Source organism: Macaca fascicularis, chromosome 14 (genome assembly GCF_037993035.2).
Source record: "Macaca fascicularis isolate 582-1 chromosome 14, T2T-MFA8v1.1".
Lineage (NCBI taxonomy): Eukaryota > Metazoa > Chordata > Mammalia > Primates > Cercopithecidae > Macaca > Macaca fascicularis.
Genome location: NC_088388.1, coordinates 46,458,573 through 46,480,822, shown reverse-complemented (window position 1 = coordinate 46,480,822; position 22,250 = coordinate 46,458,573). Strand labels below are relative to the sequence as shown.

The following is a 22,250-nucleotide window of genomic DNA, read 5'->3' as shown; positions in this document are numbered from 1 at the left end:
TGCTTGCAATAGTTTATAACAAAATGTATTTACTATAGCAGCATGGAAAATTCTGTACCCCATCAACATGTGTAATTTTTAAAATATTGTCTTTATGTAATATGCAAAACATAGATCTGTGAATTTGACAAATCTCACATATCTTAAAGAGTTTTGTTACAAAAAGTCTGTTTTTACTGCCATCCTGATAGTACAAATTACAAATCAAGTCTCCTTCCTAGCCATACCAGAAGGTTCTGACTTCCCTGGGGATTCAGTAACTTACACCTCTGCAGTTCCTGGAATAGTTTTCAAGGTTATGACTAACCAGTGAAACAAAGATGAAAACTATCTGGTGACTCACAAAAGGCAAGTAACCCCTCAGTAGTATCAGGATGTGTTTTCTGAAATTGCAGATCTCCCAAGCCAAGTGCCCCTCCCCATCCTCTGAGCACTTCTTTCCACACCCTTCCTGCAAAGTCTGGTGTAATGGTGAGGGCGTAGCTCTTTTGTTAGGAATCCAGTCTACAGTCCCTTCCGAATTTTGAGCAGATAATCTAGCTAAAACCATTCCTTCAAAATGGCAGGCTACCTGTGCTGCAGGTCACTTCTGGGGACAAGTTTATGAGTCATTTATAAACCCTCTATATCAGCATCAGTGGAAGGAGACCTGGAGTCCAGATCCACTTTACAATTTACTCTCATTTAGAGCTTACACAGAATAGATTCTTCCAGTGTTTACTTTTAATGAGAACAGTGTTACAATATCAAATGAAGCAATGTGTCAAATAAGAGTAGTGATACTTGGCCGGGCATGGTGGCTCATGCCTGTAATTCCAGCACTTTGGGAGGCCGAGGTGGGTGGATGACCAGGTCAAGAGATTGAGACCCTACTGGCCAACATGGTGAAACTCTGTCTCTACTAAAAACATAAAAATTAGCTGGGCATGGTGGCGCGTGCCTGTGGTCCCAGCTACTCTGGATGCTGTGGCAGGAGAATCGCTGGAACCCAGGAGGTGGAGGTTGCAGTGAGCCAAGGCCGTGCCACTGCATTCCAGCCTGGCAAAAGAGCAAGACCCCGTCTCAAAAAAAACCAAAAACCAAAAAATAAACAAAAAAAAGAGTAGTGATACCTATGTATCATAACGAGTTAGCTAAATCAATATTATCATGGCTTCTGGGAAGAAGTGAAGATATAAAAACATAATTAGAGAAGATCTGTTTATGCACCTATGTTTCCTAATTTGGAAATGAGTTTACGACTGAGATTTTATTGTTTAAGAATAGGTTCAAAAATCCATGGCAGTCATGACACTTACTTTTAAACTTGCTTTTATCCAAATCTTCCACATGGTCCTCCCCAATTAAAATCTTGGCAGCAACTTCTAGGCTTACTATCTGAGGCGTTGACACCAAAAACAGCATCACAAATTTCTGGCTCATTACCCTTAAAGACTTGTCTTTGCGGCTGTTTACGGACGCTTTAGAGAAGGATGAGGATTAGAGAATTAAAATTCATAAAGGGACAAGTGACTTCTAAAGTAACAAGGCTAAAAATACCACCACCTGATCATACAGCTGACAACTGCGGCATTTGAACGTTAAAGGCAGCAGTAGCTTTAGAGCCGTGTTCTCCACAGGACCTTTTCCTTAGACAGAGGACAAATGCCATGCAGCCTGGGGTTTTCACTACCATCTCTCACCTGCCCGAAATTCCACTCCAGGGAGTTCCACGAAACACACGTCTGGGTGTCCATTTGGGCCAGTGTTTGATTTGATGATATGATCCTCTATACTGTAACTCTTAATAAAGTCAAACTCTTGCTCATATTCTTTCTTTTTGATCATCATAATCTGCTCGGCATACTTATTCTCCTCCCCGACGCTCTTCAAGGTGCCAAGGGTTTGGTTGAGGTTGTGTCGCCCGTGCCAAGTGTACCTGTTTTTGGCGAGGCGGCTCACCATATGTAAACTCTCTAGGACGTTCACGATATCGTAAATGCGACGACGTTCAACATCTACAAAGAACGTGCAATTGTGTGTTACAGATTTTTGTAACTTGTTTAGAATTGAATAGCGTTTTCTTCCATGGTTTATTCGTCAGTAGGTCCCGGATAATATCACTTTCCTAACTGTACTGTAAGTGTACATACTCAACAAATACTGTGAAGGTGAGAAAGACATGTCTTTGCTTTCCAAGGGTACAAATCATATGAATTAGAAAGGCAGTAATTAATGAGGGCCTAAGATGTGTTACACAGCTTTAGGAAGTTTTCACCCTAAACTTGTGAAGTAGGTATTATGATCTTCACTTTAAAAAGGATGAGAAAGGCTGGGCGCGGTGGCTCACGCCTATAATCCCAGCACTTTGGGAGGCCAAGGCGGGCGGATCACGAGGTCAGGAGATGGAGACTATCCTGGCTAACACGGTGAAACCCCGTCTCTACTAAAAATACAAAAAAATTAGCCGGGCGTGGTGGCGGGCGCCTGTAGTCCCAGCTACTCGGGAGTCTGAGGCAGGAGAATGGCATGAACCCAGGAGGCGGCGCTTGCAGTGAGCGGAGATCCCACCACTGCGCTCCAGCCTGGGCGACACAGCGAGACTCCATCTCAAGGAAAAAAAAAAAAAAAAGAATGAGAAAACAGAGGCTCAGACCAGCTAAGTAGCTCACCCTCACCCGCAAAGAGCTAGCAAGTAGCAAACCAAGTCTTTAAAACTCTACATCTCACACTTTCCAACCCCTTCCAATACCTACAGGCACACACACACCCATCTATAATGATCATACGATAGAAACAAAATGCTGAGATTTCAGAAACGTACAAAAACCATGATGTAGTTTTTAAAAACTCACATAAAAATAAAATATCCCGTTTTGGGTCTAATTTTGCTTACTTTCTGGCTACCATTAACAATGTGATATTAGTAATTCTGTGACTCTCATCTATCTATTTAAATTGGGTTTTCAATATTCTGTAATGGTACAATTCTCTTCGTTCAAGAAACTTAATTTCAATTTAAATATTTGATGAGATCAGCCTTTCTGGAAAAGTGATCAATAAAACACTATTTTAATAAGGGTGGATCCTACTGACCTCTTGCTGTTCCTGGAATCTGTCAGATATGCACTTGCTTTGTACTAGCTGTTCCTTCTGCCTGGAACCCTTCTCCCTGATATCCTTACAGCTCCCTACCTTGCTTCTTTCAAGTCCTTGCTCAGATGTCACCTTCTCAAGGAAGCCTGATCTGACCACTTATGGCAAAGCACCTCCCCAGCACTCCTGATCCCTTGAGCCTGATCTACAATTTATTTTTTCCACTATGCGTGTTACCTTCTAGCATGTATTATCCTTCCTTACTTCCTATATCCTTTACTCAGTATCTATTGCCCCACTAGAATATAGGTTCTAAGAGAGAAGAGATTTTGCCCTTTTTGTTTATGGATGTATCCCAGGCTCCTACAACATTGCCTGACACATAGTAGTAGGAGATTAATAGATATTTGCTGAACTTCCTACCCAGCTACCATTAAGCATATATGAAGAGTAGATGAATCTAAATGGCATATTCTTAAAATGTGAAATACAGTTGATATTTACAAACATGTATTAGAAGGGCAACTTTTCTTCACGGGGTGATTGCTTTGTATTAAAACGTGTTATCTTGCACAGCACATCTCTTCACAGGTTTAGATTAAGATACCCACATGACTCCAAAGGTACCCCAAATTTGTCACAGGCCCCTTTTTAGCTCCAAATAGATTCAGGTCTTTGAACAGAAGATAAAAAGGGGCAGGAAGGATAACTTGTGCCCAACACAAAACATTCAGAAAACTAGTCCTCAGAATAGTGCTGGAGGTCCAGGAGTGCACAGGTCCTGTTCCCACTCACAGAAGCTGATCCTCAGCGTCAACTAGGAAGATAACCATTCATCAGCCTGATTCTTCAAGAACAGGAAGGCAGAGCAATGAGGCAAAAGTTCACAGTTGTAACTTTGTAAAACAAGTCATAAGACAATATTGCCTTTCTTTAAAGCTTCAGAGAAAACTGCAGTCAGAAGCAACCTTCATTGTGATTTTTTTGCCTCCAAGATTTGCTGAAATTTGGAACTACTTGCCTTCATTCTTAAATTAGAAGAGGGCTTTAGGGATAGAAAATTTCCATGTCGCCTTATTTGTGTCCTTTACAAACACTGGCTAGATGAGCCGGGGTCTGAAGGAGTTAAGTCCATAAAGCCACTTTAATTATTAATTCTTTCAGTGAGTTCTTTGCATACTTACTAAGTTCCTCTGCCACTTCGTCAAGGCAGATGTCATTATTCACAGCAGGGTTGGGATAATTAGGATATCGTGCTAAGAACTTATGACACAATAATCCTAAACTTTTCTCTTTTCGACTTGGCTGGCATTTCTCAAATTCATCTCCAGATAAGTGTTCCTACAAAGGAAAAGGTAAACACTGTCTTATTCTAAAATAAAGTTTGACAGATTTATTAGGGGCAACTGTGCTCGATGACTAACACCAACTTACACACGCTTAGCTTCAACAGCTGCAAAGTCTGGGTGGGAAAAAAGGTTGGTGGCGGGGTGGGGGAGTACAAAACACTTGGCAAACCTGAAAGGAAAGCCTGAAACGAAAATAATGCAAAGATTCAGAATTCCCAGTGCTATATTTCTTGGGGTTCAAACCTTTCTGGTGCTCTGAAGGAAGTTAATAACAGACTTCAGGTGGTGATGCTTTAAATTGCTGGCACTTCTCCAATAGCTACAAGCCCCCCCAACAAATTTCCCAGTCTCCAACCAGTCGTGAAAACCTACGTGTATATAGTCTTTGGCCTCAGGTAATCCACTTCTGTTGTCAAACAACCCCCTTTTCTGATCTCTGTTGCGGATCTCAGGGCTCACAGCACTGATGAGCATTTTCAGGTTGGCTGTCGGTGTCCACGGCTCTCCCTGGGAGCCTTCTTTGGGCTTGGTGGGTGTGGTTAAAGGGCCAAAGTCAGGCTGGATCTCTGTCAACACGATATTTGCTGTGGTGGATTCTTTCAAAGGTGTTTTCATTAGTCCCCTTTTATGTGGCTCACAAAAGAGATTTTCCTGGTTTAAAAAATGTAAATAATTAAATCCATGGTAAAACAGGATTTATCAGACAGCTTGGATTCCAGAAATTGCATAATGAATAGAATCATGCCAAGGAAAAAATGTCTAATGAGATTGTAGAGTTGAGGAAATTAATAACTGTATTCTAATGGTCATGTGATGTGTATTGTCCATTCTAATAATTACACTTCCCATTTTTAATTTTGCAATAAGGCCTAAATGTTTTCACCTTTTGTTTCAACCACTGAAAAAACAACTTTAGTTAGGACTTATAATTGTATTTTGAAATAGTTTTAGATTTAAAGAGTAGCAAAGACAGTATAGAGTTCCCAAATGCCCTTCACTCAGCTTCCCCTAATTGGACTGACAATGTTAAATGATCTCAAACTCCTAGAAATGACTTTTGTTTACTCATGGTACTGTAATAAGTAAAGGCCTACAGGGCAGAAATTCTTATCCACCTAGCATAATGGCTGCATGAAATGGGTGCTAAATAAAATACCACTGAAGAGTCAGAGAGACAAGGAGACAAGGGTGAGGGATAGCATACGGTCAGATTTATCAGGGAAATCCAGAGTGTCCAACAGCAGGATTTCTGACCAGAAAAGTCTGCTCTTTGAACACACACTCCCTCACTTTACAGATAGAGAAAATGGAGCCCAGAAAAGTAAAATTATTAGGTTGGTGCAAAAGTAATTGTGGCTTTTGCTATTGAAAGTAGTGGCAAAAACAGCAATTACGTTTGCACCAACCTAACAGCTACCTAAGACCACAAAGCTAGATCCTGGCAGAGGCAAGATAGCCACTGAGACACAAGAGAAAATTAACAGCAGTTCATAAATAAGGCTAATGGAGACTATGTTCCTTCCAGTTTTGGACACCAGGGACTTCACACACTACTCTCATCTTTATCTATTTTAAAGAAAATGCTTGGAAGAGCAATAAGTAAAAAAATAGGCAGACCAAATAACCAAGAACATGGATTAATGGGACTTGCTGTGACATCTTGGGTTTATCAAGCTCTTTTCCGTTTGTATGTTCATGGAATCCTGCATTCCTAGCTTGCAGAAGTGAAGATGTAGGCTGAGAGAGGTCACACAGGACTGGAACCTGGATATTCTCACTCCGAGTATGGTGCTCTTCTTACATAGAAGTCAGTGTGGTGGACCCAACAGGAGCTCCTTGCAGTATGTGCGTCTGAGATGTGCTGATCTGAGAATAGGCTTTTTCTTTGCCTCACATTATCAGAAGCAATAGTAATTCTCTTATTTGACTAACATCTAAAACTACTAAGAAATGTGCATGTTTAAGTTCACTTTTTTTTAACCTATCAGTAGTTGGACACCCCCCAAAGACAATTCTTTTGTAATTTTACAAAATATTTGCCCCCTAAACAGAGCATTTTGCAGAGCCCATAAATAAGCTGCCAATTTGGTAAAAAATTATCTTAAAAAGAAATTCAGTCTCCAATCATGTCAAACCTCCTTTCTGAATTTCAGTTGTTCAAGAATCCTCAGAAATGTTGTAATGAAACTAACGAATTCTTGAAGAGGGGTAGGTTTGCCCCTTTACAATCTTTCCAGTTTTTAATGATTTGGTAGCTGTCTCCAAGACATACATATAGAAAATATATTTTTAAGAATAATAAAATTTGTCAGTTTCATTACATTTCTGAGGATTCTTGAACAACTGGAATTCAGAAAGGGCATTTGACATGATTGGAGACTGAATTAAGATAATTTTCATTTTTTAGACTATATTAATTAAATTAGTATATATTTTAAACTAGATATTTTTGAAACTATAAGATAAGGTTCATTTTTTCCAGGTTATTACAGAGGCTAACCAAGGATGTGGCATTAATAAGATCTATTGGATAGGGAAAAATTATGGAGTTAAAGCCGGATGATACTGAATTTAAAATTGCAGTGATGAATATTGAAGTTATAAAGTACCTTTTCGTTCTCCATTCTGTAAATTCCTCATACATTTAGAGTTTAAAAATGAAAAATCTGGAGTTCCTCCCCAAATCCCGATGGTTCAAGTAGTCCAATCAATTGGACTAAAAGTTTTAATATCCTTAAAGAAAAAAGGAAATAGATAAAGTTAGAGAAAAACAAGAACCAAAAGATCTGTTGAAAATTCCTTCACGGACAACAGGCTACGGAAACAAAGACTAACGAAAAATGACAAACTATATTTACATTTTATTCTCGACCAGCGATCGCCCCACTGGGCGTAGAACGCCAACAAATGCCAGTAAATTCCTTCAGCAAACGGATCGGCTGTCCTAAGACTTCAAGCAACCCACAGAATTTCTAGTGACAGCCCTCTCCCATCTGTAGAAAAGGCGGGCCATTCTCTGGACCCCAGCAAATACTTTAGCAAGCACCCACCTGTTCGCAGATCTGGGCTCCGGACTGAGCGCACAAGCCCAGGTCCCGGCTGAGCGCACGCGATCCCAAGTAACTGGGTACAAGTCTGCATCTAGATGCCTGGATTTCTCCCCTTACACACACGTGCACAGGCTCAGCAGTAAAGTCATGGGAGGTTGCTTGACAGGAAAGTTCCAAATTCAGTCCCAAAGCTCCAAGCATACAGCTGGGCATTTAAAGAGAGTCTTATAATTAAGACTTTTTTTTAATTTTAAAAAGAGCTTTCTTAAAGATACAAAGCACTATTTAGTCCCTATTCGGGTGGCCAGTTCACACCACGGCGTTAGACTCCACCTTGGAAGGCGGCATTTGCCCAATAAGGCAAGCAGGTACAGTCCCCGGGCAGCCACTAGCTCCGTGCACTTCCCCCTCCTCTGGGCCAAAGGCCCCTCCCCCAGGCCCTGTCTGCCCGCCGCCCGCCCGACAGTTCCCGGACAGCATCATCGTGGTTTCCAGGACAACAATTTCCGACCAACCAGAGGGCCGGAGGCGGGCCTGCGATTGGCCGACGGCGCCAGGGGCGGGGCCGGACCTTCCGCCTTCGATTTAAAAATTTGGCGCGGAAAGTCGGACCGTGGCCGGCGCCTCCCTTTAGCTGCGCGGGGCCTGAGCGCGGGCAAACCCGCGCCCGGAACCACGGCATCCCCGCCCCTCCCCCTCGCTCGCCCCCGCCCCTCTGCGCGGGAGCTCAGCTCCTCCCTCACGGCCCCCAGCGGAGCGGGAGGCGGGAAACGGCCGCCGCTGCGGCCGCCGCCACTGCCACCAGCCTGAGCCTTCTCCCGATGCCGCGTCGCCCGGGCGCCGCGCCGCCCCTCTGCGTCCCGCTGACCTGTCAATCCACCTCACGGCGGGAGCCGGCGGGGGCTGAGCCGGGACTCCTCAGCACCGCTGCCCCTCTCAGGCCCGGGAGTCCGCGTACCTGGCAGTCAGTCAGTCTTTCCGCAGCGCCGAGGTGGGTGCCGGAGAGAGACTCCGGGACCGGGACTGGCGGGCCGGCTGGCGGGCAGAGGGAGCGTGACCGTCCAGGAGCAGCCAAGCCCCCGATTTGAAATTAACCCGCTCCCGGCGCGAGCCGATCCCGCGGGCGGGGAGGGCCGCTCCCCTCCCCCACGCCCGCTAGCTCCGGCCCCGGCCCCCGCGCGCCAATCCGAGCCTCCCGACCGTAGCCGCCGGCGAATCGGTGCAGGCACCGCCCTCCGCTCCCGCCTCTACGGCAGAGTTGGGGGAAAAGTTAAGCAACTTTTTTTTTCCTTTTTTTTTTTTTTTTTACATACACCCCCTCCCCTTGCTCAAAGTTGGGGAATAAAATTTGGCCCGCCCGGGGCTCGCGGGCTGGGCCGCAGGCGCCCTGCGATTCCCCGCATGGGGCTATCTCACCCCTGCCCAGCTCCAGGCCGGCTCACCTGCCCTCGGACTGCAGCTGGACCTCTCCCCCTTGCACCCCTCGCATGCATGGTTGTGCTGCTCACCGTCTGCCCCGTGCCTTGCAGAAATTGGTGTGAGGAGGGAGAAGCTTGACTACTGGTGCCTAAGCTCCGTGGGCGCGGGGCCTTGGCCCCGCTGTGAGAACTCAGGTGTAGGAGGAGAGGAGGAAGGCGGAAAACCCGCCAAGCCTGTCCCAGCCGTCTTTCCTCTCGGTCTCCCATCCACTCCTCCCTTTCTCTTCCCTGTTGTCTTTCCCTCTTTTTCCGGTCTCCGAGCCTAAGGCAGCTTTAGCCTGGTTCCCTGTGGAGCCCTAGCAGGGTGGGGAGACACTTCGATCCTCCGTCCTCACTTTGCAGAACGGGACACCGAGGCCCGGGGCGGCGGCGCTGCCTCGGCTGCACCTGGATCATTTGCGCCCGCGTTGGCTCCCTTTGCTCTCCTCTGCCTTAGACTTTTCTGCGGATGGGTGCTGAGTGTTGCCCAGCCGCGCCGAGATCTGGGAGCCGGTCTCTGGATCTGGACTCGGTTTGTCTCTTCCTCCTCTGTAATCGCGGGTGTTTAAGCTCCAGCAGGGCCCGGGGCCACGCTCCCCCACTCCCACCACTAAGTTGGGGATCAGTGACTCTCCCATTGCTGACTAGCAGGGCGAGGCATTTTTATTTTCTGCGGAACGCGATGAGGGCGGGGATGCTATGATATTTAGGCTGGGGTCGCAGCGCAGCAGCTGCCAGCCATAGGGCCAAGGGTCTCCGTGTCGAGCGAAGGCTCATCCCCCCACCCCGAAACTCGACCGCAGACTTGCGGGGTGACCGCCCTGGAATGTTGGCGCCGTCGTGTACCTGTCCCCACTTCGTCGACAGCTGAGGTGCAGATCTTGCTTAAGAAGGCGCTTCGACCTGAAAGCTGGCCTTTCAGGTACTGTGCAGAGGGTCAGCTGCCTGTAGCTTGCAGATTTAAAATAAAGCAGAGGTCACTATACAGGGTTCCACCGTTGCTAGCACTGAGCAGCTGGTTCTTACCAAGCCCAGGAACCCCTTTTTTGGAGCAAGGCTGGGTTCTAAATGTATCAACAAAAAGTGGGGATTTGGTGCTTCTGCTTTAGCCACTAGCTGTTGGCCAGATTGTCATCTCCCCCAACCCCCTGAACGGTCAGCACTCCTAAGAGTGCATAGGTTCAGCTATGCCCAATGTACCCGAAGTTATTACAGCCCCGGAGTCCTGTGGGCCATAAATCCCCTTTAAAATTGTTTAGAAGCAGTCTGCCTCATGCACCTGTGTTCAGAGATAGTGACTAATTCGTTCAAATCTGTCATCTACAGGGCCATTCATGCTGCAGATGTCTGAGTGACAATTACCTGTAAGGCACATCATTCAGGGAGCAGCCACCTCTGGTGACACTTGACAGATGGCCTCTCATTTCATACTCAGCACAGGTGTGAAAGCATGGGGTATGACACTGAGAGGGAAGCAGGGTTTTAAAGTGACAACCCCAAGGTCTCACTGTAAGTAACAGGGCTGGAATTTGAAGCCAAGGCTGTTTAACGCCTCAGAACTTTCCACTGAAAGCTGTGTTCACCACTGTGCGGGGTGCTCATCCTTACTTGCTTCATAGGATAGTTGTGTCCCATTTTATAGAGAAGAAAACTGAGGCACAAAAGGGTTAAACTGATGACCAAGTTAGCTACAGAGCAAGAATTAGAATCCAAGTCTACCTGCTCCAAGTTCATACATCCCATTCCACTGCCTCTGAAAGATCCTATGAGAGCAATGTTAGTGCCAACTCAGGCTAGCCCTTAACCATTTCAACCCCTCCCTAAACACACAAAAAAACAGGAAGGTGAGAATATAATTCTTGCTTACTGATAGTTGTCATGTCTTACTGAAGGAAGTGAAATTATAGTCAAACTCATTGAGTATGTCGAAAAATGGTTTTATTAAGAGTGAAGTGATACAGTTTTGAAGTCTTAACAACCCTTTCATGTAATGAAAGGTAACGAAGAAAGAAAGGTGAAACAGTTCTACTCATCGCTGTGTAGAGTATCAGTTTGAAATGCAGCATGAATGTAAAGGAGAGAAAAGACTACTGAAAACTTTTATGTTTACTGCATAACCAAGAAGGAAGGATCAGGACATAAGCTTGAAATCTTTTTTTTTTAAATTTTCCCATCAAATATGTTTTCCACTTATTAGTTACATAATCCAAGGGAATATTTGTGTATTTGTTTCTGGCCTTTTGTTCATCATGTTGTGTAATCTGTGTCTCACTGAAGTTAGACTAGTTTTTCTGCTCTGTGATGCCGCCCTTCTGGATTGCACAACTTGGAGGGCTGATATGTTGTGTAACACATTCAGCATTAAATAAAGTATTATGGAAAAAGATATCAAAGGTAAGGGGGAAAGATAGGTATCACTGAGGCGCCTACATTCAAAGGTAACATTTGGGATTCCTGAAGTGTGTCCCTTTTCATAATCACCAAAAAGACAGGCAAGACCTTCCCCTTCTGAGCAGGGAAGGATGAAGGGCTAAGGAATGAGCCTTAGCTAATGGGTTTCTTGACCTTTTTTGTCTCTTGCTGCCCCACCTCCTAGGTGCTTGTATCACCAGCTCTGCTTCCTGACCTAGTGGGGCAATTTGGGTTTGTGCTTTTTCTGCAGTACGTGTTGGCATAGATACCACGAAACAGCTGTCTGGAGCTTAAAACTGCACAAATCCCTATGTGCTGGGTTGGATGTGGCTGCTTACAACTAGATCTTAGCTATTCCTGGTCCTTGTACTGAGCCTGCAAATGAATCATGCTGGGTCCAGTCTGGGCAGGGTTAAAGAGGATGGATACAAGCAAAGCACCCAGGAAGCGGGCATGCCTGGAGCTGGCTTGTGCTGACTGTGGAGCTAGACTAGGTCAGAGTATGTCCCAGGCAGCAGCAGGGCTGTGTGTGAAATCCCCTCAGACTCTCCTGTGACCTCCTGTGGGAAATTCCTGATGGGCCCTGATCTATCCTGACGAGCCCTATATAGACATTTGCAGCCCGGGACTCAGCTGCAGCAGTGACAGTTGCTGCCATTTATTGAGCAATTACTGCTTCTGATTTTTTTTTTTTTTTTGAGACAGAGTCTTGCTCTATCACCCAGGCTGGAGTGCAGTGGCATGATCTCGGCTCACTGCAACCTCTGCCTCCCGGGTTCAAGCGATTCTCCTGTCTCAGCCTCTCAAGTAACTGGGACTACAGGCACGCGCCACCACACCTGGCTAAGGTTTGTATTTTTAGTAGAGACGGGGTTTCACCATATTGGCTAGGCTGGTCTCGAATTCCTGATCTCATGATCCGGCCGCCTCGGCCTCCCAAAGTGCTAGGATTACAGGCATGAGCCACTGCGCCTGCCAGCTTCTAAAATTTTAAAATACTTTGGGGATAATACAACACAAAATACTGAGAGTCCTCATGTGAAGCTGGAGTCTGAGTTCTGTTCTCATTTTATTATTGCACATATAATCTTAAAATTGTCATAATGTCGTGTAATCCAGTGCTTATCAGTGGGTTGGAAAAACCTGCTTTTCCAGGTTCTAGGACATTAAAGAAGTATATGTAGAGATTCCTAGGAATAGGGTTCAGGGATTTATTACCTAAAATATAGCCCCCTTGGAGCCGGGTGTGGTGGCTCATGCTTGTAATCCCAGCACTTTGGGAGGCTGAGGCGGGTGGATCACTTGAGGTCAGGAGTTTGAGACCAGACTGGACACATGGTGAAACACTGTCTGTACTAAAAATACAAAAATTAGCTGGGCATGGCGGTGGGTGCCTGTAATTCCGGCTACTTGGGAGGCTGAGGCAGGAGAATTGCTTAAACCCGGGTGGTGGAGGTTGCAGTGAGCCAAGATTGCACCACTGCGCTCCAGCCTGGGCCACTGAGCAAGACTGTCTCAAAAAAAAAAAAAAAAAAAAGTCCCATTCAATGCAGGAATCCTATAAACTTCCTGATCAATTAATGATTGCTGCTCTTTGCTTAAAGCTGGTAGTGAAAGGTAACTGTGCTGATCCCCTCCAGGCAGATTTATCACATCCTGTTCTTGATCATCCCCCTATATAGGCACCTCTGTTATGGATGCTTCCCACCTACACCACTGTGAGCTCCTTAAGGCAGGGAGAGGGACTTCTTCACCTCTTGGTCTTTCCAGTGCCCAGCCAGGTGCCTGACCCAAAGCAGGGGCCTGATAGATGTTGGTTGATGGAGTAAAATTCTACTCTGGAATGTTATCCCAGCAACCTCAGATGATACCTTGTCTTTTAATTTCTTTATCTTCAGTACTGAGTTCAGTGCCTGACACACACTTGGTGTTCCACAATGCTAGGAAAATGAGCTCATAATTACCTCTCCCTTTTAAATGTCAGGTTTTTTACTTTAGCTAGGTTCTTTGGTTTTATTTATTTACTCACTGAAAAGTAGTATACTGAGTGCTATACTATGCCCCTAAACCCTGAATTAGGTGCTAGGTATACACAGTGAGTGAAAGAGATAAAGTCCTTGCCCTTTTGGAGTTTATATTCAAGCAGTAGAAAGTGTCTGGTGCAAAGTGTTAATTTTACTGTATTTTCTTTTTCCCTGTAAGTGTGAGATTTCTCTGCCATTCCTCAGTTCAATAAATGTGACTTTTTTTTTTTTTAAATAAATGTTCTACCTCTATAGTACTTTTTAAAAGTTTCTGTAGGTATTTTTCTTCCCTAGGAACCCAAGTTTTCTTTTCTTCTCCTTTCAGCCCATATGTATGGGTAACTTGCTCCAAGCCTAGGGACTCTGCTAGGCCCCAGCTACAGGACACGATGGCTGCCCTTGGGATCCCAGCAATAAAGCCATCTCTTCACTTACTTCCACTTCCCCTCTCTCTTTATCCCTCTTCTGCAGAGATGTGGACTTCATCTGGACAAATTGTGTGCTTCTCTGAGTTCTTTAAGATTATGGCCTCTTGGTCACTGGAGGATGCCCTATTTCTCCTGGAATGATACTGAAGTCAGCATAAGTGGGTTCCTTACACCTCAGTGGCCCTCAGTCATTGTGAATTCAGGTACTGGGAAGACAGAGCAGGCTCTTAATCAGCTGTGTCAGGCTGGGGGCATCTCCCATGTAAGGTTCTAGGCAATCACCAAACATTCTAATAATCCACTCCTCCCTGAAATCTGAAATCTACCTGATTTCTTCCAACTTCTTGGCACTATTGAATACCCCTTAAAGTTATGGTTTCCAGGATATGATTTGACCTAATATGCTTCATGATACTCAGATATATTATGGTAGAGTTTTATTGCTTATTGTACTGCTTCATTGTATAATACGGAGACAGAATAAGACCTACACAAATTGATTTTGTTGACAAAAATACTTAAGATTTTCCAAAAGAATTAGATAGCTCTCCTCTTAGCCTTAATCAAAAATGTTTAAGCCAGGTGTGGTGGCTCACGCCTGTAATCCCAGCACTTTGGGAGGCCGAGGTGGGAGGATCACAAGGTCAAGAGATCGAGACCATCCTGGCTAACATGGTGAAACCCCATCTCTACTAAAAATACAAAAAAATAAGCCGGACGTGGTGGCGGGCGCCTGTAGTCCCAGCTACTCAGGAGGCTGAGGCAGGAGAATGGCATGAACCCGGGAGGCGGAGGTTGCACTGAGCCAAGATCGCACCACTGCACTCCAGCCTGGGTGACAGAGCGAGACTCCATCTCAAAAAAAAAAAAAAAAAAAGTTTAATAAAAGCTCACAGCAGTTATCAATATGAAAATTGACTAGAGTATGTTAATCCACCTGTGGTTATAGTTATTAATGAATTGCATTTGAATTTGCCCACAAAATGTATAGTTCTATATACTCTGTTACAATAGTGCTAACATGGAACATAGTCCATGATTGATCATATGCTCAGCCATAAAGCGAGTCTCCATAAATTAAAAAAAAAAATATCAAAACCATACCGACCATACTGTCAGCCACAGTGGAATAAAAATAAAAATCAATACCAAGATGATCTTTCAGAAACCATACAATAACATGAAAATTAAACAACTTACTCCTGAATGAGTTTTGGGTAAACAATGAAATTATGGCAGAATTTTAAAAATCTCTTGGAAATGCGTGAAAACAGAAATACAGCATACCAAAATCTCTGGGTTGCAGCAAAAGCAGAGTTAAGAAGAAAGGTTATAGCACTGAGCACCTACCTCAAAATGTTAGATCTCAATGATCTAACGTTACACCTAGAAGAACCAGAAAAATAAGAACAAATGAATCTCAAAGTTAGCAGAAGAAGAGACATAATTAAAATCAAAGTGGAACTGAATGAAATTGAGGCCCCAAATCCATATAAAGAATTAACAAAAACCAAGTTGGTTATTTGAAAGGATAAACAAGATCAGTAGACCACTAGATTAACACAGAAAGAAGATCCAAATAAGCACAATTAGAAACAACAAAGATGACACTATGATTGATCCCACATAAATACAAAAGATCCTCAGAGACTACTGTGAATATACCTGTATGCACACAAACTAGAAAATCTACAGGAAATGGATAAATTCCTGGAAATGCACAATCTCCCAAGGTTAAATCAGGAAGGAATTTAAACACTGACTAGATCAATATTTAGTTCCAAAATTGAATTAGTAATAAAAAGCCCTACCAATCATAAAAATCCCTGGACCAGATGGATTCACAGCCTAATTCTACCAGACGTACAAAGAAGAGTTGGTACCAGTTCTACTGAAACTATTCCTAAAAATCAAGGTGGAGGGACTCTTCCCTAACTCATTCTACAAAGCCAGCATCGCCCTGATACCAAAACCTGGCAAAGACACAACAAAAAAAGAGAACTACATGCCAATATCCCTGATGAACATAGATGCAAAAATCTTCAATAAAATACTAGCAAACTGAATTCAATAGCACAGCAAAAAGTGGATTCACCATGAACAAGTAGACTTCTTTCCTGGGATGCAAGATTGGTTCAACATGTACAAATCAGTAAATGTGACTCACCACATACGCAGAATTAAAAGCAAAAATCATGTGATTATCTCAATAGACACAGAAAAAGCTTTTGATAAATCCAACATCACTTCATGATAAAAACCATCAAGAAGCTAGTCCTCGATGGAACATACCCAAAAATAATAAGAGCCATCTATGACAAACCCATAGCCAACATCATGAAAACTGGAAGCATTCCTCTTGAGAACTGGAACAAGACAAGGATGCCATGCCCGCTCTCACCACTCCTATTCAACATAGTACTAGAGGTGCTAGCCAGAACAGTCAAGCAAGAGGAAGAAATAAAAGGCATCTGAATAGGAAAATAATAAGTCAAACTATCTCTTCGTGGACTATATGATTCTATACCTAGAAAACCCTAAAGACTCTGCCAAAAGGCTCCTGGAACTGTAAACAGCAAAGTTTTAGGATACAAAATCAATGTGCAAAAATCAGTAGCATTTCTATCACCAATAACATTCAAGCTGAGAGCAAAATAAAGAACTCAATCCCATTTACAATAGATACACACACACACAAATACCTAGGAATACATCTAACCAAGGAGATAAAAGAATCTCTACAAGGAGAACTACAAAACACTGCTCAAGAAATCAGAGATGACACAAACAAATGAAAACATTCCATGTTCATGACTTGGACGAATCAGTATAATTAAAATGGCCAAACTGCCCAAAGCAATCTACAGATTCAATGATATTCATATCAAACTACCAACATCATTTTTCACAGAATTGGAAAAAAAATTCTACAATTCATATGGAACCAATAAAGAGCCCAAATATCCAAAGTGATCTTACGAAAAAGGAACAAAGCCAGAGACGTCACATTACCCAACTTCAAACTATATTATAAAGCTACAGTAACCCAAACAACATAATAGTGGTACAAAAACAGACACATAGACCAATAGAACAGACTAGAGAATTCAGAAGTAAAGCCACACACCTACAGTCATCTAATCTTTAACAAAGTTGACAAATAAGCAATGAGGGATGGACTCCCTATTTAATAAATGGTACTGGGATAGCTGGATACCTATATGCAGAAGGATGAAACGGAACCCCTGCCTTTCAAGATAAATAAAAATTAACTCAAGTTGGATTAAAGATTTAAATGTAAGACCTCAAACTAAGAATCCCAGAAGAAAACCTAGGGAACACCCCTCTGGACATCAGCCTTAGGAAAGAATTTATGACTAAGTCCCCAAAAGCAATTACAATAAAAAAAAAATTGACAAGTGAGACCTAATTAAACCAAAGAGCTTCTGCACAGCAACAGAAACTATCAACAGGGTAAACAGACAACCTAGAGAATGGGAAAAAAATTTCAAATTATGCATCCAGCAAAGGTCTAATACCCAGAATCTATAAAGAACTTAAATAATTGAACAAGCAAAAACCAAAAAAACCCATTAAAAGATGGACAAAAGACATGAACACATCTCAAAAGAAGACATACAAGCAGCCAACAAACATATGAAAAAATGCTCCACATCACTAATCAGAGAAATACAAATCAAAACCACAATAAGATACCATCTCACACCAGTCTGAATGGCTGTTATTAAAATGTTAAAAAACAACAGAGGTTGTTGAGGCTATGGAGAAAGGGAATGCTTATACATTGTTGGTGGGAATGTAGATTAGTTCAGTCACTGTGGATATCAGTTTGGAGATTTCTCAAAGAACTCAGAACTACCATTCGACCCAGAAATCCCATCACTCGGTATATATCCAAGAGAAAACAAATTGTTCTACCAAAAAGACACATGTACTTGCATGTTCATCAAAGCACTATTTAGAATAGCAAATACATGGAATTAACCTAGGTGCCCATCAGCAGTAGATTGGATAAAGAAAATGTGGTACATATATACCATGGAATACTACACAGCCATAAGAAAGAATGAAATCATGTCCTTTGAAGCAACATAGGTGCCGCTATATGCCACTATACTAAGTGAATTACCATAGGAACAGAAAACTAAATAACACATGTTCTCACTTACATGTGGGAGCTAAACTTTGGGTACTCATGGACATAAATATGGCAACAGTAGAAACGGGACTACTAATGAGAAGAGGGAGGGAGGGGGACAAAGGTTGAAAAATAAACAGTTGGGCACTATACCCACTACCTGAGTGATGGTATCATTCGTACTCCAAACCTTGGAATCCTGCAATATACCCAGGTAACACACTTGCACATGTATCCCCTGAATCTAAAATGGAAGTTGAAAAAAAAAATTGGAGCAAGCATTTTTATTTAAAAAATTAGATAAAATAGTGCTAAGCTTTGTTACAGATTCAATCTTTGAGATAACAATTTAAAATCATTTTAAAGTTGATTTGAAGAATACAAAATGACATTACTTATAAATTATTTTTCCTTCTTTTAATTTTAGAGACAGAGTCTTGCCCTGTCTCCCAGGCTGGAGTGCAGTGGTGTGATTATAGCTCACTGCAGCCTTGAACTCCTGGTATCAAGCTGTTCTCCTGCCTGGGCCTCCTAAAGTGCTGGGATTACAGGCGTGAGCTACCACTCCTGGCCTAAGATGGCCGCTTTTAAAGAAACTCAGGGTCTGGAGGACACAGAAGTAACTTCTAGTCTGTAATCTTTCCTTGAGATAGGATAAGATGTGGATGAAAATTAGAACTTTGTGGTGAAACAGACCTTGGTTGGTTCAAAGGCCATCTCATCATTATAGCTGTGCATCCTTAGGCATATCACTTAACCTCTCTGAACCTCCTTTCTCCCCACTCCCTAAAATTGGAATTAAAATATACATCCTCATAGGCTCTCATGAGGATTAGATGAGATAATCAATGCGAAGCACTTAGCACAATATTTAGCACATGGCAAGTACTTAATAGCTATTATTATATATTGTTATATATAATATAATCCAAAACCAATCCAGAGAAATGCGTATCTGTCTTTGTGTTTATTTTTGCTTTCTTAATCACGTCATAGAGATTCCCAATAGCTAGACTGTGTCTAAGAACCTTTGGCCAGGAAATTGTTTCTTCTCAGCAGCAGAAACTGTGTCCTCCACCCCTTCCCTGACCTTCCACTGCTCCAGCTGCAGGTGCAGCTATATTCAGTGCTCACATGAGGGAATGCCCAGTGTTGTTGGAATCCTTACAACTAGAAGCCTGCTTTGTCTTTTTTTTTTTTTTTAAAGGAGAAATGGCTTGAGAAAGACATGTTGAAGAGGAAAAAATACGTTAAGGTAACATGTTCTCATCTGTTACTAGAATTAGTCAATGCATCATAATTTAAGGGTTTGTGTCTAGTTTATTGGCTCTATTAGTAAATATCACCTCTCTTGTGCTTCACTTTCCTGTCTCTTTGCTCCCAGCACAGAGATTTCTAAATTGCTCGAAGTACAAGCCCAGGCATAGAATTAGATTTGGTTAACACTTGGCAACTGGCTTAGAATCTGAAGACTCTAACTCTAGTCCCTGGTTCTGACACCTATTAACTCTGCAACTTTAGGGAAGCCACTTACCTCTCTGAGTCTCAGTTTCCCCCTCTGTGAAATGGGCCGGTAATATCTATGGCATAAAGACTTCATTGATGGTATGGGACCAACTGAGGCTACATGTGTAAAAATATTGTTTGAAAATGTTAATTGCTATTTGATTACAAGGACATAGTCTTATTAATATGATCAAATCTCTTGCTAGCTTATTGGTTTTCATAGTAGGAGATGTCACTTGCTGTGTGATCTTGGACAAGTCACTGAACTCCTCTGAGCTGCACTTGTCTCCCCGGTGACATGGGAAGCGTAGAATTGATTACTTAAATTTCCTGAAATTGTACAAGTCTATGCTGACGCCGAGCTTTCCTTGAAAACTGGAAAAAGCACAGGCTTTGAAGTCCGATGGACTGGGGTTAATCCTCTGCTTCGCAGCTTGCTTTCTTTTTGTCTCTCTGTACCCATAAAGGATTGTCTCAGAATGTTCTGGGTATTTTTGAAAAGTAACAGCAGCTTGACTGAAAGGCAATTTTGTCTGTGATAAGACATCAGCTGTGAGCACAGTTCTGCGGTGGCAGAAAACAGATCAGGCAGAGATTCAGGTCCATACTTTCCAAACTCCAGTGGCCCATTTGGTAGAACCAGTTTACATTTGTATGTTGAGTTTTTGTTGACTAAATAACAGTGATCCAAGAGCTGAGATGGTTTTTTGGTCCCACTAGGGAGGGTTGTATTGCTGTCAAGGTGTGGATAAAGCATTTCAGGCAGGCCTGCCCCTGGAACCTGGCCCAGTAGTGTGCAGCTGTGTCAATAGGCCTTTGAAGTCCACACACACCAGCCGACTGGTCAGCAGCCCCTGGGATGGTCTGTACAACCTTCGTCACAGGAAATTGGGAAAGGCATGTGGAAGCTAGCATTGCTGGAAGGGGAGGAGAAGAAAACTACTGGGCTCTTTATGAAAACATGGGAGAAATTTACCCAAATTCACAGGCTGAGCCCATCAGCAGGATCTGGGATTGTTGATCACTGCTCTTCTCTTTCTGGCTGCGGATCAGTGTGATGAGCTGGTTTATCTTTATTCTGACCTGAATATGTGTCAGCTAGCGCTTCCGTGAGGCCTCAGCATAGTGATAGTATACTGGTGGCACTGATGGTGCTGATGGTGCTGCAAGATTCACAAAGAGCTTCTGAATCATTAAAATGTGAACAAACCCTGTTCAGGAGAATTGTAATGCAAAATATTTTTCATTTTTATTTGTTCATTTCTGGTATTCTACATTTTGGGGCACTGGTCTCTTCCCCTGCCCCAGGATTTTCCCCATGTGCAGGTGCTTTTTCATCACATGATCTCATTTAATCTTCACAACATCCCTGAGGTATGTTGTCTTCAATCCCTCTTTGGCAAAAGAGGAAATGGAAGCTCTGGGTGGTTAAAACTTGCTGAAGATAACACAGCTTAGCAGGAAACCCTGAGCTGTCTGACTCTCAAGCCTGTGTTGAGAAATCCTGCCCTGTGCTGCCTCTCACTGCATAGATCCTATCTGGATAAAGTGCTGGGTAACCAGGAATCAGAACCTCTGGAGGACGAGTATGACTTCTTTTCTGTCCCTGCTGTCTGAGTTCAAACTCTCAACATCCTCTCCTCCTCTTCCCTGTTCTTGCTCTGTACCAATGCTCTGTCACTGAGTCTTGTCACTTTGGCCCACTGTCCCCACTTGCACCCCTGCCTTTCTTTTCATTCTTACCCTCGTTGCCACACACCTGGGGCACTGCCGTAGCTGGCAGCTCCCTTTGTCACCAGTCTTTCCCTTTTCCATCTTTTCTACTCACCCTGCCAGACTCATTTGCTTTAACACTGCTTTGTCCTATTTCATTTTAAACATCCCAGGGACTCATGAGATGAAGTCAAGACTCAGTGCTTGACCTGAAACACCCCCCAGTGCCCCTAGGTGGACCCCAAAGCTTCTACATTAGTCGCTTTTCCACGCTGCTGATAAAGACAGACTCGAGACTGGGCAATTTACGAAAGAAAGAGGTTTATTGGACTTATGGTTCCATATGGCTGGGGAGACCTCACAATCATGGTGGAAGGCAAGGAGGAGCAAGTCATGTCTTACGTGGATGGCAGCAGCAAAAGCGAGTTTGTGCAGAGGAACTCCTGTTTTTAAAACCATCAGATCTTGTGAGACCCATTCACTATCACGAGAACAGCATGGGAAAGACCCACCCCTTTAATTCAATCACCTCCCACCAGTTCCTCCAACGACATGTGGGAATTATAGGAATTGTGGGAGTTACAATTCAAGATGAGATTTGTGTGGGGACACAGCCAAAATGTATCAGCTCCTTTCCAGCCTTGCCCATCACTTCCTGCAATAACTTGATGTTGCCTGGAATTTTCTGACTTCAGCATCTTTGGTCGTGAGGTATCTTCTGCCTAGAATGTGACACACCTTCCCACCCAACCTGCCCTCTGCTAAAAATCTCATTATGGTCTGGCTGAAGTGGCCTGTCTTTAATGAAGCTTTCTCCAGTCACCTTGCAGGAATGATTCCCCCCTTGGAACACTTTGAAACACTTAAACAGTACTTCTCGTATGTTGCTTCACTGTAATTATTTGTGTGCCAACATTTCCTCCCTATATACCAATGTGATTATGGAACCCATGTGTGTGTATCCCCCACTGTGGTCATTAGCATAGTGCCTTATATGTAGTGGGCCCTTTGTTGGATGAATAAACTAATGAACAGTGAAAAGCAAATAGTAAGAAATAAGTCATTTATTGTTTCCCA

General features: G+C 43.3%; 2 protein-coding genes across 9 annotated transcripts in view; one reads left to right on the top strand and one right to left on the bottom strand.

The window, feature by feature from the left end:
* Positions 1-8,595, bottom strand: part of E2F8 (E2F transcription factor 8) — a 17,579-nt gene extending 8,984 nt beyond the window's left edge. For 3 of the 8 annotated variants that reach the window (XR_010580863.2, XM_005578411.5, XM_065528393.2), the window contains exons 1-6: positions 7,475-7,889; positions 7,034-7,157; positions 4,797-5,075; positions 4,260-4,416; positions 1,683-1,997; positions 1,299-1,460 (exon numbers count right to left, since the gene is read on the bottom strand). Coding sequence is in view for 6 of the 8 variants with exons in the window: in XM_005578411.5 (XP_005578468.2) it covers positions 1,299-1,460; positions 1,683-1,997; positions 4,260-4,416; positions 4,797-5,075; positions 7,034-7,048 (928 nt within the window). In the remaining 2 variants the exon portion in view is untranslated. Of the gene's footprint in view, positions 1-1,298; positions 1,461-1,682; positions 1,998-4,259; positions 4,417-4,796; positions 5,076-7,033; positions 7,158-7,282; positions 7,890-8,342 lie in introns of those variants that run through there. The other 5 variants (XR_012423365.1, XM_074014047.1, XM_005578412.5 and 2 more) reach the window with 4 other exon arrangements.
* Positions 7,332-22,250, top strand: LOC135967256 (uncharacterized). The gene is made up of 5 exons (XM_065529707.1): positions 7,332-7,337; positions 7,424-7,543; positions 7,912-8,465; positions 19,162-19,209; positions 19,339-22,250. The coding sequence occupies exons 1-4, from the start codon at positions 7,332-7,334 to the stop codon at positions 19,187-19,189; spliced, it is 708 nt and encodes a 235-aa protein (XP_065385779.1). The 3' UTR covers positions 19,190-19,209; positions 19,339-22,250.